Source organism: Mirounga angustirostris, unplaced genomic scaffold (assembly GCF_029215605.1).
Source record: "Mirounga angustirostris isolate CCGP_5_RB_7025 unplaced genomic scaffold, mMirAng1.0.hap1 SCAF_8, whole genome shotgun sequence".
NCBI classification, from domain to species: Eukaryota; Metazoa; Chordata; class Mammalia; order Carnivora; family Phocidae; genus Mirounga; species Mirounga angustirostris.
The window spans coordinates 95,993,826-96,011,470 of NW_026991716.1; the positions used below are offsets into that span (position 1 = coordinate 95,993,826).

At 39.7% G+C, this 17,645-nt stretch overlaps 1 protein-coding gene across 3 annotated transcripts in view; it reads left to right on the top strand.

Moving 5' to 3' along the window:
* Positions 1–17,645, top strand: part of SLC16A10 (solute carrier family 16 member 10) — a 119,965-nt gene that overhangs the window by 69,435 nt on the left and 32,885 nt on the right. For all 3 annotated transcript variants that reach the window (XM_054505501.2, XM_045865325.2, XM_064598005.1), the window contains exons 2-3: positions 1,032–1,176; positions 3,319–3,781. In XM_054505501.2, the coding sequence (XP_054361476.2) occupies positions 1,032–1,176; positions 3,319–3,781 (608 nt within the window). The remainder of the gene's footprint in view (positions 1–1,031; positions 1,177–3,318; positions 3,782–17,645) is intronic.

The following is a 17,645-nucleotide window of genomic DNA, read 5'->3' on the forward strand; positions in this document are numbered from 1 at the left end:
AAAAAAGTGTGTATGTGGTTTCATAAATAAAGTGATACCCAGAAACTATTATCCAGGTCAACAAATAGTCTACCTGTTATGTCTTGATTCCCTTAGCACAAGAACTAAGCCCAGACTCTAGGCAGATGTTCAGTTCTTAACTACTGATTCCAAATGATTATAATTCTATTTCCTACCCCTAAGTGTTAACTACTATCCTGACTTCCAGTGGTCATCATTTCTTCAGTTCGACCACCTAGGCATGCATTCCTAAATATAACTCATTTTTTAAAAAAGATTTTATTTATTCATATGACAGAGACTCAACGAGAGAGGGAACACAAGCAGGGGGAGTGGGAGAGGGAGAAGCAGGCTTCCCGCTGAGCAGGGAGCCCGATGCGGGGCTCGATCCCAGGTCTCTGGGATCATGACCCGAGCCGAAGGCAGAAGCTAACGACTGAGCCACCCGGGCGCCCCAATATAACTCATTTTTTAAAAAATGACTTTCTAGGGGTGCCCGGGTGGCTCAGTCGTTAAGCGTCTGCCTTCGGCTCAGGTCATGATCCCAGGGTCCTGGGATCGAGCCCTGCATCGGGCTCCCTGCTCAGCGGGAAGCCTGCTTCTCCCTCTCCCACTCCCCCTGCTTGTGTTCCCTCTCTTGCTGTGTCTCTCTCTGTCAAATAAATAAAATCTTTAAAAAAAAAAATAAAAAATTACTTTCTTCCCATAGACTAGATAGAAATTTCTTAAAACCATAGATAACAGGTTAGAGATTAATAGTGTTTGGGTATAGGAGAATGATTTGATTAAGAATACAAACTTCTCAAGAATTCAGTTAAACACAAATAATTGCTGTGCTAGTTATAATTAGTACTGGCAAGTCCTTTGAGCTGTGATTCAGATTTGCTTCTAATTTATTCCAACTCCCTCCCATTCCAAAAAGTAATAGCTTTTTTTGCACTAATATTGTTCTAAATATGTATTATATCCTATGGGATAAGGACAAGTGCACTTTGCCATATCATAATGTCCCTTTTGTCCCTCTTTTACAGCATGGGTAAGTTCTCTGTCCATGGGGATGATTTTCTTTTGCTGCCCAATAGCCAGTGTCTTCACAGACATGTTTGGTTGTCGGAAGACAGCTGTTGTGGGTGCTGCTGTTGGATTCATTGGACTCATGTCCAGTTCTTTTGTAAGGTAAGGACTTGGTTCTTCATGCTGCTTTTCAAGAACTGTTAGATACCATAGAGTCGTTCCTTCAGAAACTTTGCTGTTTACAAGGAAAAACCCTCCTTTTCACTGCATAAGCTTTAAGCAGTATGACTTAAACAGTGTTATCCAGAGCAGCAAGTCAGAGCTTCATGATTTGAATGTTTTTGCTTGTAGCTCTCTCATGTTTTTCATTCAATTTCGTTTTTCACCCACTGATCAGAAGCTACCAAGCTTTCAGAGGCGCAAGGGGAAATGTGATATAAATTCCAGGTGTCGAACCCACTTTCCTATAGTTCAAGTTCTGCCTTCTTGGGAGAGCCTTCTCTAGCAACTCCAGGTCACATCAGTATTCCTGCTCGGAATCCTTTTTACACTAACATAATTGTTATTTACTGACTTAAATTGCACTTCTTCAGTTGTCAAACTTCAGCAGTTGGAACGAGCTGTTACTGAGGTGAAAATTTAGAAGTAAAAGAGGCTCAGCAGCAGTGAAAATGCCATCGTTTGTGCTTATGTGCTTTACTCTGTAGGAGAGATATGAAGCTAATATCACCCAGCATTTAGTATTTAAAATAGTGTGCAAGAAAGTGTTTCCGAATTATATCCATGGCTGTCTGGTTTTCCAACTGACAGCTTTACAATACTGCAGAATAATTGTTCAGATATAGATGTTCATGATGATACTGTGTTGTGAGTACTATTTTTAACATATGCTTTGAAAAAGGCAGAGAAATGTATAATAGATCTAAATAAAAATAGCACCTTAAGAAGTAAGTTGCAGTTACGTGGAAAAACTGAGGCAGAATGAATAAAGTATTATTTATATTTTCTATATTATTATTTGGGGTAGATGTCTTGTTTCACTAAGCAGATTATGAGAAGGGCATTTTCACATTTTTAATATTTTTTTTTCACCAAGTACCTGGAATGTATAGCTGCTAAATATATGATATGGAATAGAGTAGAGATTCAGTAAAGGGTGATCAGAATGAGGTAAAATTAATTCAGGAGAGCCCAGAAGTGACTCTTGAGACCCTTTTGGAGATTGTGCTAGCTGTGGGTGACTAGAGGGGAAAGGGCATCTTAGAGGATTGCCAACATGCCTTGATTTTATCAGATGCTAGAGTTCCTTATGATTACCTTAGCATATTGCTAGACTAGTATTATTGTTCAAAATTTAATTATTAACCAACTTTATCTGTGTTAGTTTCTAATAAATAATTTGCCTTTACTACTGATATATAGCTTTTTGAATGGACTTCTCAAAAGAAATAACTTCAGTTTTCTTTTAGTCCTTACCTTAATTGTTTCAAAGAATGTAATAATATGATCCTTGACCTTCATAAGAGATGTGTAATTATTTTTGGTTAAACTATAAAATTCTTAATCTTTTGTTATTATTTTGAGGTCTACATGGCCTTAAAACTTACAAGGTGGGATCACTAATAACATACTTCACGAAGTCTTTCTGCAGTCAGAGTATCATTTCTTGTTATCTTGCACAACACTGAGAACCGCGCAATACAGGGGTGAAGGTTGGTCTACAGCCCTTAGGCCAACAAAAATGAGGTACAACTGCTTCTCTGTGCAAATGTTTCTGACATAACCTTGGGGAGAAAGTTTCAAATGCAGCTTTTCCTTTGAATAGATTGCTTGGTAAGTGCCTGGGAAATCTCAGTAAAAATAAAATAATGAGTTTTCATTGTAAAAGTATAATTTTTCAAAGCTTTTATTGAGACGAGGTTTTTTGTTAGTTTCATCACTGTCGGGCTTGCTGAAGCCCCTCCCGGCCCTGTCCTTTCTGAGCTGTGCAGAGCACAGCAGTTGCCACCGAGGGCTGCTCGGCTCACCGGAACTCCATGGAGAGAGGAAGGAGGGACAACATCTCAGATGGCCTTCCTGGTCATTTTTCACACACTTGAGGCATTTTATTATCCATTCAGGTTGAATTAACATCTTTTTAGTGTCCTATTCTTGATGTATTAAGTTTATCACCTCTTTTTGGTAAGTCTTTCCTTGTATACAATAGGCTGATGAACTGAATACCCACATTGCTGTGAGGTTTTATTCTGCCAAGCACTCGCTACGAATAACGACCGCTCCTCCATCTTTTTCATCTTTATACAGCTCCATTGAGCCTCTGTACCTCACCTATGGAGTCCTGTTTGCCTGTGGCTGCTCCTTTGCCTACCAGCCTTCGCTGGTCATCTTGGGCCACTATTTCAAGAAGCGCCTCGGACTGGTGAATGGGATCGTCACCGCCGGCAGCAGCATCTTCACAATTTTGCTGCCTTTCCTGTTACGGGTCCTGACTGACAGCGTGGGCCTCTTCCACACACTGAGGGGCCTCTGCATCTTCACGTTTATTCTCTTTCTGGCTAGCTTCACTTACCGACCTCTTGTTCCAAATGCCAGAGACAAAGAGAGTGGAACCAAAGGAGGCCACAGATTCTCCCTGTTTTCCAGGAGGAAGTTTGGTCCTCCACAAAAAGTTTTCAATTTTGCCATCTTCAAGGGGACTGCTTACGCGGTTTGGGCAGTTGGAATACCACTTGCACTTTTTGGATACTTTGTGCCTTATGTTCACTTGGTGAGTACGCTTCTTTTGCTTTGCTGGTAATGGGTATTACTATTTCATACAGGAAAAGTTCTTAGAAGAGCAAGATAGATCACACTGAAGCTGGCCTTGCCTTAAGCATTATCCTGGTGGTAATTCAGGGACTCTCGAAATTCAGGGTCCCTTAAGACAAGGTCAACACATCCAGCAGATCATTAAATAGAGGGTATGTTTCGTGGTGTGCATTGGTATTTTAAAAATTGCCAAACCTAAATAAACAGAAACAACTTTTAAAAATTAAAAAAAAAAAAAAAAAAAGGATGGCGAAAATACTAGAATGGATGTCATCAATACAAAAACTTAATAGGTCACATTTTCTCTAAGTAGCTTACAAATCATAATCAGGGACAAAGATGGTGCAGTGATTTTGCCAACATCAATTACTTCTTGACAAAAGGGTACAGAAATGAGGTAAACTGTAAAAGCCAATGGCCTTGGCACAAAGAAGCATTACATCTACTTGTGGGATACTTCTGGGAGAATGGGAATTCTTTTCAGAGGAATTACTGAAATGAGAGAAATGGTAGCAAGTTCGAAATGTGGGGAGAACAAGATTTCACAGGAAATTAAGAATTCAAGTGCTCAAGCAATTTATATTGTTTACTTCTATCTCAAAGGCAAATTTAAGCCTCTTGATACTGATACAAGAATTAGCAGTATCTGAAGTATTTGCCCCTGGCGAAATTTGCTCAAAGTGCTTATTTATGTTTCTTCCGTTTTTCTTACTGTTGTGGCTAAAATGTATTTACAGTTCAACATGGTTGATAAATGATAAAAATGATGCTAGGATACACTTTTATCTGTACAATATGTGTATGAACTTGGATCTTTTCTAGCTTTTAGTCTACTTTTGGACATTCATGCAATTTTAAAGTTTTGGTGGAAGTTGGTAACAGCTCAAGGAATTCTGGGTTCAAGGAGTCAGCTAGTAAACTATGTCATCAACTCTTTGTGGGTTCTTATGCTGAATTCAGAAAGGAATTAAGTCAAGGAAACAGGAAGAGGAATGGTAAGCAGTCCTGGATCTAAGAATAATTTTGATTTCTCAGTTCCTCTTATTCTCATTTTAGCACAAGTGTTGAAGAAGCAACTGGGATGACCAATGGGAGGCAGGGAGAAGGAATAGTTTTTAGTACTCTTGAGTCACTTGGCATTCTGCAGAGACTGAGGTACTAGGTAAAATGCCCTAGTGTGTGACCCCTGTCACCTATGTAGTGTGTGGCTACATCTTGACCTGATAGTCCATTTTCACACTTTTAGGAAGGCATATCTAAACCATCTGAAGCTATTTTTTTTGTTAGAATATAGATCCGTTGTTGGAAGGGTCTACTTTATCAACTATCTTTTCTGTAGCTTTTATGGTTAAAACACTTGTGGTGTCCTTCTCAAAGATAAGAAGATTTTTAAAAAATTTTTCTTTGGTGCTACAAAGTGAGCACATGCAGAGAAATCAGTATCTCAGTTTTGTTAATACCAGACATTTGCCTAAGGATAAGGGGTGGGTGACTGTGTAGTTATTTCTGGTAACATATTTATAACTTGTAAAATAATTTCACATCTATTATTTCATCTGACCTTCACAAAAAACCTGTGAAGTAGGCAAAATAAACAGTATTAGCCCACATTGCTCAGGCTGGAAGACAGATCCATCATTAGCCAAGATGTTAAGCGACTTCTGGTTCCCATTCAAAGATGTTAAGTGAAATGACTCTGCCTAAGGAAATTTAACAAATATGTTAATTGGTCGTCGTCGTCTTCTTAAAGTAAATCAAATTTCATAATGAAGGATGAGTCAGACAGTATTATATTATTGTCATCAGGAGGCTGTAAATCAGCTAGTACACAGAACAATAAGGTCTCTGTTAACTCTGATAACAAACCAGGTCTTTTTTCTGCTTTCTCTCCTTCCAGGCATGTTTTCTTAACAAAGGTGTTGATATTTTTCATTTGTGCTTTTCTCTTTGTCAAACTGGTAGAGCACTGGAAGCCATGTTGGAGAGGAAACACCAGACAGCTAAATGCCGCATGGGCTGTTTAAATCCTGTGTTTGATGGGTGCACAGAGTTTGTCACTGTTGTAAATTATGGTTTGGATTGTGGATCCTTAACTTAATCCAGGCTTCATGGATCCAGGCTTCCTCTTAGAGGAGGAAAAGGTGTCTCCTGTCATCTTCCAAACACAAGTAGATGTTCAATTCATATTAAACCCTTTATTGGGTATTGAAGGGAATACAGATGGGAGTATAAGAACCTGTCGAAAGAGCATAAAATCTAGTAAATGTAGTAATAAAAGCTGTTATAGTTGGTAATTTTTACATACATTATCTTATTTAATCTTCACAGCAGTGGAGTACTTGTGATGTAACATTTTCATTTCACTGATGAGAAGACTGAGGAACTGAGAGATTTAAAAACTTGCCTGGGGTCACAGAAATAGTGGTTGGTAATAACTGGTGTGGCACTTTTATTCCAGAGGCAGTGTTGTATCTTGGGTAAAGGTAAGGGCTCTGCAGTTAAGACGGATCTGGGTTTTGTCCCTGACTAGTTGCAGGACCTTGAGTAACATCTGTGAGAATCAGTTTCTTCATCTATAAAATAGGGGTAAACCCAATTTTTGTAGAGTTGGTGTAAGGATTAGAGAAAATGTCTGTAAAGCATCTATCCAGTTCTGGTATAAAAATGAGAGGTATTTTATTTTAAAGACCATGTGATTGCCAATTGAGTGGTTTTTAAGTGAGGGCTATAAAAGAGCCAAAGGAGAAAGATGATACCCATTTGGAAAAGTGGTTAGTAAAAGCTTCACAGGATTGGAGTTGGGCCTTGAGCATGAAATTTGGTGTTAAATTCAGATTCTTAATCAACTAGGGAACTAAGTGATTAAGTTAAAAATTCTAAGATTTTTACCTGTTAGACTATACATGATGATTTGAGAGAGAATATGTGTCAGTCTTGCTTTTAAAGCAGGATTGGAGGTTTTGTCTTTTAGTAGTTGACTTTTTTTTTTTTAAGATTTTATTTATTTTTTTGACAGAGAGACAGTGAGAGAGGGAACACAAGCAGGGGAAGTGGGAGAGGGAGAAGCAGGCTCCCCGCCAAGCAGGGAGCCCAATGCAGGACTCGATCTCAGGACCCCGGGAACATGACCCGAGCCAAAGGCAGATGCTTAACCAACTGAGCCACCCCAGGTGCCCCTAGTAGTTGACTTTTAAAGATGAGGAATCATATTGCTTCCTGAAAGCTGTCAAATGATCTCTCTTTTAGGCCTACCCACTTATAATCTCCACTGTGAGGGTACAAATCTTATAGATCAATTTAGGTGAAGCCTAACTTTCTAAATAACCATGTTAGTAGCATCTGCTTCAGTTTTTATTATTTGCCCCTTTTGCCTGAGAGTCGTTTTGCTTTGTTTCTAGGCTACATCTTTATGGCTTCTCCTTATCCAGTTTTTCTTCATTAGTTTCTAGAAGCATAGTACTCTCTCAGTTTTCCTCCTACCTCTCCATCACCCCGTAGTATCTTTGCTGGTTCCTTTTTCACCTGACCCTTAATATCAGTGTGTCCTAGAGCTTCTCCCTAATCTTTGTATCTACTTATTCCACTGGTGATTTCATCCAGTCTCCTCAGTTCAAACATTGGATATATGCCAGTGACTCTAAATTTGTATTTCTCACCCAGACCTCTTTCCTGAATTCTCTACCAGACTTTTAGAACCAACTGCCTACTTATTTCCACTTGCATGACTGTTAGGTGTTTCAGATTTAACATGTCCAACCCTGAAGTCCTGGTCTTACCCCTTCACAAGCCTGCTCTGCCCCCAGCCATCCCTATCTCAGGAGATGGCAGTTTCATCCTTCTAAGTAATCAGGCCCAAAACTTTGGATTCATCGTTGGCTCTTCTTTCTTTCATACCACACTCCCGATCCAGTCTGGAAATTCTGGTGGTTCTCCTTTCAAAATATATCCAGGATCTGACCACCTTTCATCATCCTCACTACCACCCCATAGACCAGGCCACCATCATCCCTAGCCCGGATCCGTGCACTTGCCTCGGAACTGGTCTCCCTGCTAACTTCCCTGCCCGCTGCAGTCTGTTCTCTATATAGAGGCCACCAGTGTTCTTTCAACACATAAATCGCTCTGCTCAAAATCCTTCATGGGCTCTCCATTTCTCCGAGAGTAGAAACTCATGTCTATAAGGTACTCTATCATCTGGCTCCTCTTCCCTGTCTGATCTCGTCTTCTGTCTTTGCCTCCCTTGCTCCTGCCACACTGCCCTGTTTGCTATTCACCTTTTTTTTTTTTTTTTTAAGATTTTACTTTTAAGTAATCTCTACACCCAACGTGGGGCTTGAACCCCATAATCCGAAGATCAAGAGTTGCCCACTCCTCTGACTGAGCCAGCCAGGCACCCCGCTATTCACCTTTTACTGAGGCATACCCTGACCACCTGGTTAAAACTCCCTTCTTCCCTCTCCCCACCCACAGCATTCCCAACCCCGCTCACACTGCTTTTTTTCTTTTTCCATAGCACCTAATACCTTCTAACATATTACATAATTTATTTATTATGATTAATTTATTTATTATGATTATTATTTGCTATCTCTGTGTATATCTCTGCTAGAATATAAACCTCATGAGGCTAAGGATCTTTTTGTTTTGTTCAGTGAGAGATCCCAAACACCTAGCACAATACCTAGTGCACAGGTAAGTCTAAAGCAACACTCTATAAGCAATATTCATTTTCTCACCATTTCAGTCTTTAAAATTCTCTATTTGATGCCATAATGATTTTTTACATTCTGCACATTTATACATTTTTCCCATTTTATTTTATTTTTTTTTATTTTTATTTTTTTAAAGATTTTATTTATTTCTTTGACAGAGAGAGAGAGACAGCGAGAGCAGGAACACAAGCAGGGGGAGTGGGAGGGAGAAGCAGGCTTCCCGCCAAGCAGGGAGCCTGATGCGGGGCTCGATCCCAGGACCCTGGGATCATTACCTGAGCCGAAGGCAGACACTTAACGACTGAGCCACCCAGGCGCCCCATTTTTCCCATTTTATAGGACCTGATGGTATTCATATTCATTAAACAGTTAATAACTCAAACTCTGCAAACCTCAGAATAATTGACACTAATGTCATCTGTTAATGGAGTAAAGAATTGGTGTTTTGCTTTGACCCACAGCTTTATTTGCATATGTTGAAATTGTCACTTGATAAGTAGGAGAAATTTCTCTGTCTCTGTCACTATTGTAAGTATATGGAAGGAGGAAATAGGAACCCTTTGTGGCCATCCCCATTAATTAGGAAAGCTAGAGAGTTGGTGTCTGCCCTACTGGGTAGCAGCTGAAAATCTCAAAGAGCCGTAGGTGGAGTGTGTAAGAGTAGGGTAGGATTCAGAGCCATAGTCTGACCAAAAGTCTGCTTTGGTAGGCACAGGGCCACATCAGTGAGATGACTGATAAATGTCTAGGAATGACAATGACTATTAACTTTTTTCATTGACCTGAAGTGCTCCATCCTCAATACGAGGGTGATGATTTAATTACTTTCACATTTCTCCATCACTACTCACCTCGAAAAGCAGCTATTGAGTACCTATGTTCTTTGACTCTAGAACGTATGGTAGTTGGGTCGAATTTTAGTTTTTAAGCTTTAGACCCACGTAGTTCTCTATCAAAGAGAAGATGACTGACTCGTGTTGTAATCTGCAATATATGTGTTTATTAGCCTGTTTTCAAAAACTCCGTGATAAGACAGGAATATGTCATTTTGTGTCGGGAAGTGATTATTCTCAAAGAAACTTTGATCTGGTAGGAAGACCCGTTTATCTGATTCTATGATTAAAGACCCGATCATTTGCCTGCTGACAGGGCAATTAAATGGACACCAAGTCCAGTTGTAATTGGAATGAACAAGTTGTATTTTTAAACTAGAAATGAAACTTTGAGACAAACATGCCAATAAATGAGATTGTCGTACCTCAAGAGACATTTTATAACTTTGATGAATGCCACATGCTCTCCTGGGTCAGTACAGGAATGTCACTGTTAGACCTCACTGGTCAGGGCCCCTCTGTTCATATTGTGAAAGCAGGAATCTACTCCAAGCCAGAGCTCAGGGTGCTGAGCCATGCAAATGGGAACAACATACTTGTTTTCATCAATTTGTGGCTTCCTCAGAGGGAGATTCAGGTAACATTTGTCAAGAATCTATAGTATGTCAAGCATTTTCACAAAATCTCATGTAACTATCACAAGAATGAGTGTATCAGGTATAATAAATAACTACAAACTTAGGGCTAAGGAAACGACTCTCGTTCAAGTTCACTCACTGAGTTATGCTCAGAGCTGGGATTTGAACACAGGTGTTGGACTCCAAGTCTCATGTTCTTTTTATGAAAGAGTCTGCTGTTCCTTCATCAAGTCACTGCACAGATGGAGTGCTGCCTGTTACCAAGCACAGTTTTCTTTGCCTTGCAAGTTTCCCTTCCATTCTCAGAACTAAGAAAAGAGGCAGTGCTGGGCTGGACTATCCCAGCACTCAGAGCCTGCTGCACAGCCATGGAGAGGACTATGCAGGAAATGGGCTTCTGTTCTAATGTAATGCGAATGAGAGGATGTCATGTAACCATATTTCCAGCCCCTTCATCTCCTCTTCTGATTTCCAGCACGTTGTGAATGTGAGAAAACTGAATTGCTTTTCACAGTCTGTGGCAAGCAGAACATGGAATATACATAGTCTTATGTTAGGTTTTGATTTCTATAATAAACATTAAGTATAGCAGAAGAAAAAATGGACAAATGTAAAAATTTACAGCAAGATCTGTCATATATTTGGTTAACATAAGTACTATTATAGGAAAAAGGGAAAAAAATAAATTGCTTATATTTTAGAGTTACATATAAAGTGAGGCCACTGATCATTAGTGTCCTGAGAAGGCCCTAGAGAGTCCTTGTGTTGGAAAGCTGTTCCTTCTCTTTTGTTAATGTGTAAATTTCACCAGGTTTTTTGTTTTGTTTTTAAGTTTCTCAGGTTTTATTTGTTAAAATACACTTTTGAATAATTTCAAAATTTAACTGTTATGTGGATAGTTGCTTATCCCTCAAATGCTTGGATTAGTATCAAATTAAAGTTTGTTGAAGTTTGAAGAACCTAAATTAGCTGGTAAGGGTCCTATTATGATTTTTGTATCAATTAGAAAATAAGTTACTATGATAGAAGATGAATAGGAATAGAAATCTGAACTTGAAGAATCTTCCCTTTGTGAGGCTATACTTGGACCTTGGCTTTAGCCTGTATTTATCAGGTGGTTGTGACAGGTGGAGAGTGTTGTCTGATGCATTGAGAGTGCACGTCTGCTAGTTTAACCTTACCTCCCAAGTTCTGGAGCATCTCTTTGGAGAAGCCCTTGCAGACACTAGCTCCAGGGATTATAGGGCATAAGAGGAAACAGGCCTGAGTTATATAATTGTCCTGTAGGGAAGAGTCTTTAGCACACAAAGAACATTTGAGGGCTGCACATCTCTTCTGTATTAGCCCCCAGATTGCCCATGCCACCGTCCATTTTCCCCTGTGCTTTTCCTGCTTTCCGTTCCCATTATCTGTATCTAGCTTTCTGCCTTCCTCTGCCTGCTGGCATCTCACTTGTAATCAGGAAGTTCATATTCCCTTGTAACAAATTGGAGAAAAGCTCAGTTAATGGTAGGTAGTGCCTACCATTTGGAGGCAGAATTGCAAACACGGACAGCTGGTGTGCAGTTATGCAATCCAGCTGTGTCTGCATCCATGTCAAATCGAACGGATTCATTCTTGGAGTAACATGGCAGGAACAACTGCAGCATCCAAAGCTCCGAGCATGGTTTCAGGTTCTGCCCGGCCAGGCCTCATAGCCACGCAAGGGTTTGTTTTAAACTACCCGTTTCTTTTCTTTCTTTCTTTTTTTTTTTTTTAAGATTTTATTTATTTATTTGACAGAGAGAGACAGGGAGAGCAGGAACACGAGCAGGGGGAGTGGGAGAGGGAGAAGCAGGCTTCCCACAGAGCAGGGAGCCCGATGTGGTGCTTGATCCCAGGACGCTGGGATCATGACCTGAGTTGAAGGCCGATGCTTAAGGTGGCGCCCCTACCAGTTTCTTTTAAAGAGATGTAACATTTATTGACTACCCACATTTTTATTAACATTCAGTTTACAAAAGGCTCCCACAAACATTATCTTTCAATGGAGTCTTGGGGCCACACTGTGAGATCGGTGTGATGCAAGGCTCATACCTAGGATAGCCGGGCCTTGAGCCCAGCTCCTCTTCAGAGTGTGGCTTTTAAATAAAATATTTACATACCTGCAAAGATATAACAGTAATTTAGGAGTTGAAAGGGATTATATGCATGATTTAACTGCACCCTTTTTTTTTTTTTATTAGACTAGTAAAGGAACCACGGCACAGAAAGGGTAAGCTGCTTGTCAAACGTCACATAGTTAAAAAAGCAGCAGAACCAGCATAACATCCGAGAATATCAATGGAAAATAAATGGAAGCTTATCGTAGCCTAAAATGTAAATGTGTACGTAGTAGAGACAGAATTTTTAGAGGAACAAAAAAGTTTTCTCATGTAACAGTAACCTTGGTCAACTCCTAAGATTCATTTCCTAGTCAGGGGTTGCTTTGCCATTTTGACACATTCCAGTTCTTCAGAGCTGCCATTAGCAGTTATACTGGCTTTGTTGTCTTTCTTTTGTGGACCTGTTTGGTCAAGGTCAAGGTTTTTGTGTCCCTGAGAATACAGGCCTCCTAGTAGGATCCTTGTAAACCAAAGGTTATTGTGTGTTGGGCCAGAACTGGGCTGCTGGGCTCCTAAGCTGATCTCTCCTGCTGTATTTCTCACTGATCACGGTAAGGTTCGGACAGGAGAAAAGCCTTGAGGTTCATGAAATATCCCCAGCCTTGGGGAGGATGGATGCCGTGCTTTAGAAATATTTTAAAATTGATTTATGATAGAATTGTATAGTCTGAAGAGTTTCCCTGTCGATCTTACTTGCTCTATAATCAGGTTAAACCCATAAAACGTCAGAGAAATATGAAGTTAACATTTAAATTTTGTTTTTAGTCTAGAGGCTAAACACTGGAGACTAAATACTAGGGGCTAATGGTTTCATTTTCTCCCTTTTTCTCCTTGGTCTTGGTTTATTATTCTAATTGTGTTGATTGTTACTTTGACATTTATTAGCTAATGCAGAATGTTTTGGTACTTTGCAGAATAAAGTGTAATCACATTGTTTTTTCACCAAATTTTCTAATTTAAGTACAGTTGACCCTTGAAAAATGCAGGGGTTAGGGGCACTGGACCCGCATGCAGTTAGAAGTCTGCAGATAACTTCTGACTTCTCCAAACTTAAATACTAATAGCCTACTGTTGACAGGAAGCCTTACTGATAATAGTCGGTTAAGACATTTTTATGTTATATGTATCATATACTGTATTCTTACAATAAAGTAAACTAGAGAAAATAAAATGTTAAGACAATTAAAAGAGAGGGATGCCTGACTGGCTTAGTTGGTAGAGCATGTGACTCTTGATCTCGGGATTATGAGTTTGAGCCCCATGTTGGGTGTAGAGATTGCTTAATAAATGGAAGTTTATTTATTTATTTATTTTTTAAAAAGATTTTATTTATTTGACAGAGAGACACAGTGAGAGAGGGAACACAAGCAGGGGGAGTGGGAGAGGGAGAAGCAGGCTTCCCGCAGAGCAGGGAGCCCGATGCGGGGCTCGATCCCAGGACCCTGGGATCATGACCTGAGCCGAAGGCAGATGCTTAACGACTGAGCCACCCAGGCGCCCCAATAAATGGAAGTTTAAAAAAGTATAAAAAAATACATTTACAGTATTCTACTGTACTCATCAAAAAAAGTCTGTGTATAAGTGGACCCACACAGTTCAAACCCATGTTGTTCAAGGATCAAGTGTAATTTTTATTTTATTTTTCTATTTTTCATTTAAGAATAGGCTTATAAATTTCTTTGACACAAGGATATTTGTATAGTGGATTAATTTAAATATCAGGATTTGTCCATTGAGATTCACTATGTTGATTATATACACATGTGTAACACCTATGTACATTTCTTGCAGGGTTTTTTGTTATGTAATCTGCAAATGTTTCATTCATTTATTTATTCGTTCATTCGTTCGTTCATTCATTTTCTTTTCCCAGCAAACTTCCAAAAAGAATATGAAGGTATTTATTTCACACATACATTTTTTAAAATCTCCACACCCAGTGTGGGGCTTGAACTCAGAACTCCAAGATTAAGAGTCATATATTTTACCAACTGAGCCAGCCCAGCCACCCCACACACATACATTTATTATTATTATTATTATTATTATTATTATTTAGTGTCAGGGTTAGAATTTAGTGATTCATCAGTTGCATATAGCACCTAGTATTTATTACATCTCCCATCACCCCATTACCCTATCCTCCCATCCACCTCCCCTCCAGCAACCCTCAGTTTGTTTCATAAATTTTTTTTTTAAAGATTTTTTAAAGATTTTATTTATTTGAGAGAGAGAAGCAGACTCCTGCTGAGCAGGGAGCCCGATGTGGGGCTCCATCCTGGGACCCTGGGATCCTGACCTGAGCTAAAGGTAGATGCTTAACCGGCTGAGCCACCCAGGCGGCCTTGTTTCATACATTTTTTGATTCAGTTCTCACAGCAACCTTTTATGAGGGAAGCTACACTGATACTGAATAGAGAGGTTTTATTTTGCTCAGGGTTGCACAGTAAGTGGCAGGGGTGTCACTAGAATTAGAACGGGTTATTCCCATTGTTTGGATGTTTTTTTCTGATGTGTGTGTCCTGTAATGACAACTCGCCTGAACAGATTGAAGCATTCATTCGGTAGATACTCACTGAGCCCCTGTTAGGTGCCCTTAGCACCTAGCGTAGGTATGGGGATGCGGTGGTGAGAACAGGTATGATCTTGGCTCTCACAGAGCTCGATAAATAAGTAAACAAGGTAGTTTTCAAATAGTGGTATTTTCTTTGAAGAAAATAAAATGCGATGGAATGACCACCAGGGAGGTAATTTCAGTTTGGGAAGTCAGGGACAACCTCTTTGAGGTGACAGTAAGTACCTTCTACTGGTGAAGGACAGAATTAGATATGTGGAAGATACTAAAAATAAGACTGCTTCCTATTGCCCTTGGGAAGCCTATGACAGAGAATCTCTCTAGTTTATATCTATAAGGCCAGCCAACAGTTGATGAATTTTTTATCCAACTTATTTTTATCTGGTGTATTGAAATGTGCATGTTGAAAATTTAGAAGTCTTGCATCGGGCCCAAACATTGCCTTTTTTTCAGATACTTTACTCAGTCCTTATATCTTCTAAAAATACACTACTCTTCCTCAGTTCTCATATGGTTATTACGTTAATGATTAGACCTCTCCTCTCCTTCACTTAATCCCCATGTTTTTCAGATTTTTTCCATAGTGTCTGTGCTTTTCTTGCTTTTCTAACCTTGCATTTATTTTCCTGCATATCTCAACATTTGCTGCAATTTGACTACTCAGGTTAGTGAAAATTTGTCCACTTATCAGTTTTGTGCCTCAGGGAGTATTCACCAGTATTCTCCTACTTAAAATGAATAAGGATCTTTATTTCTGGCCACTTAGGATTCATTAATAGTGGAAGTTAAATAGCTACGGAACACTCATCAAAACAAGCTAGTTGGGGTTTTTTTGTTTTGTCTTGTTTTGTTATTTTTTTTTTTTCCTCTTTCAAAGTGTAATATACTAACATAGGAACTTGTTAGTACAGGATATAATACATAAGAAGCCTAGAAAGCTGATCATTTACAAATAAGAAAACTAAAACAGAGCTGCTGCTTTTAGTAAGGAAGTAAGTTGTCATGCATTCCAAATTGTATTTAGTTAAACAAAAAGAAGTATTTGTAGATAATTCAACAGTAGCTTTTAGAAGTGATACATGGTTTATTCAGTCATGAAAATTATCCCTAGAATATAGGCCCAAAACTGCTAAGAGATTTTGAATTAATGGGGGAGAAAGAAATCCACAGACCTCTTTTTTTTTTTTTTTTAAGATTTTATTTATTTATTTGACAGAGACACAGAGAGAGAGAGTACAAGCAGGGTGGGTGGCAGGCAGAGGCAGAGGGAGAAGCAGGCCTCCCTTGGAGCAGGGAGCCCGATGCGGGGCTCGATCCCAGGACCCTGGGATCATGACCTGAGCCAAAGGCAGACGCCCAATGACTGAGCCACCCGGGCGCCCCATCCACAGACCTCTTTTTAACTTCAATTGAAACCAGCAATAGCGTATTTTTGTCGGGCCCTTATACTATATAATGTATTCAATGTAAGTGTGGGAAAGGCTGGTGAAAACTGGATTTTTCTACAAATAATATTGGGGAGCTTTTTGTGTGAATTGTGACACCTCAGGAAATGGTAAAGAATAAATGGGTAAAGTAGACTGGATACGTTAAAGGGTAGGGACAGAGCCCCCTTTCCTTGGTTGCATCCCTAGCACCTGGCCTGAAGATTGCTATACATGAGCTATTGTGACAATTTCTCTAAAGTTTACCTCAGGTTGTCTAGCTTAGGCAAACAACAAACATTTAAAAGACAATTGGGGTGCCTGGGTGGCTGAGTCGGTTAGCGTCTGATTCTTGATTTCAGCTCAGGTCATGATCTCAGGGTTGTGAGATGAAGCCTCACATTGGGTTCCATGCTGGGCATGGAGCCTGCTTTAGATTCTCTCTCCCTCTCCCTCTCCCTCTGTCCCCCCCCCCCAGTAAAAAATAAAGATAGTTAATCAAAACTAGAATCTAATCCCTAAGGATGTATTACTGAAACATAATTTTTCTCTCTGAACGCACCCGTATTTCCAGATAGCCAAATCAAGACTAATTTATTTGTTTAAAGTTTTATTTAAGTAATCTTTACACCCAGCATGGGGCTTGAACTCACGACCTCAAGATGCTCCACTAATTGAGCCAGCCAGGCACCCTAAGACTAATTTGTTTGTAAAACAAGTCCAGTATTAACAAACTTGGCCTAATTGGGAATACAAATCAAAACCACAATGAGATACCACCTCACACCAGTCAGAATGGCTAAAATTAACAAGTCAGGAAACAACTGATGTTGGCGAGGATGTGGAGAAAGGGGAACCCTCCTACACTGTTGGTGGGAATGCAAGCTGGTGCAGCCACTTTGGAAAACAGTGTGGAGGTTCCTCAAAAAGTTAAAAATAGAGCTGCCTTACAACCCAGCAATTGCACTACTAGGGATTTACCCCAAAGATACAATGTAGTGATCCAAAGGGGCACCTGCACCCCAGTGTTTATAGCAGCAATGTCCACAACAGCCAAACTATGGAAAGAGCCCGAAGTCTATTGACAGATGATAGATAAAGAAGAGGTGGTATGTATATGTGTACACACACACACACACACACTGGAATATTATGTAGCCTTGAAAAATGAAATCTTGCCATTTGCAACGATGCGGTTGGAACAAGAGGGTATTATGCTAAGTGAAATAAGTCCATCAGAGAAAGACAATTATATGATCTTGCTCATGTGGACTTTAAGAAACAAAGCAGGATCATAGGGGAAGAGAGGAAAAAATAAAACAAGATGAAATCAAAGAGGGAGACAAACCAATAATAGACTCTTGAGCATAGGAAACAAACAGGGTTGCTGGAGGGGAGAGAGGTGGGGGGATGGGGTAACTGGGTGATGGACATTAAGGAGGGCATGTGATGTAATGAGCACTGGGTATTATATAAGACTGATGAATCACTGATCTC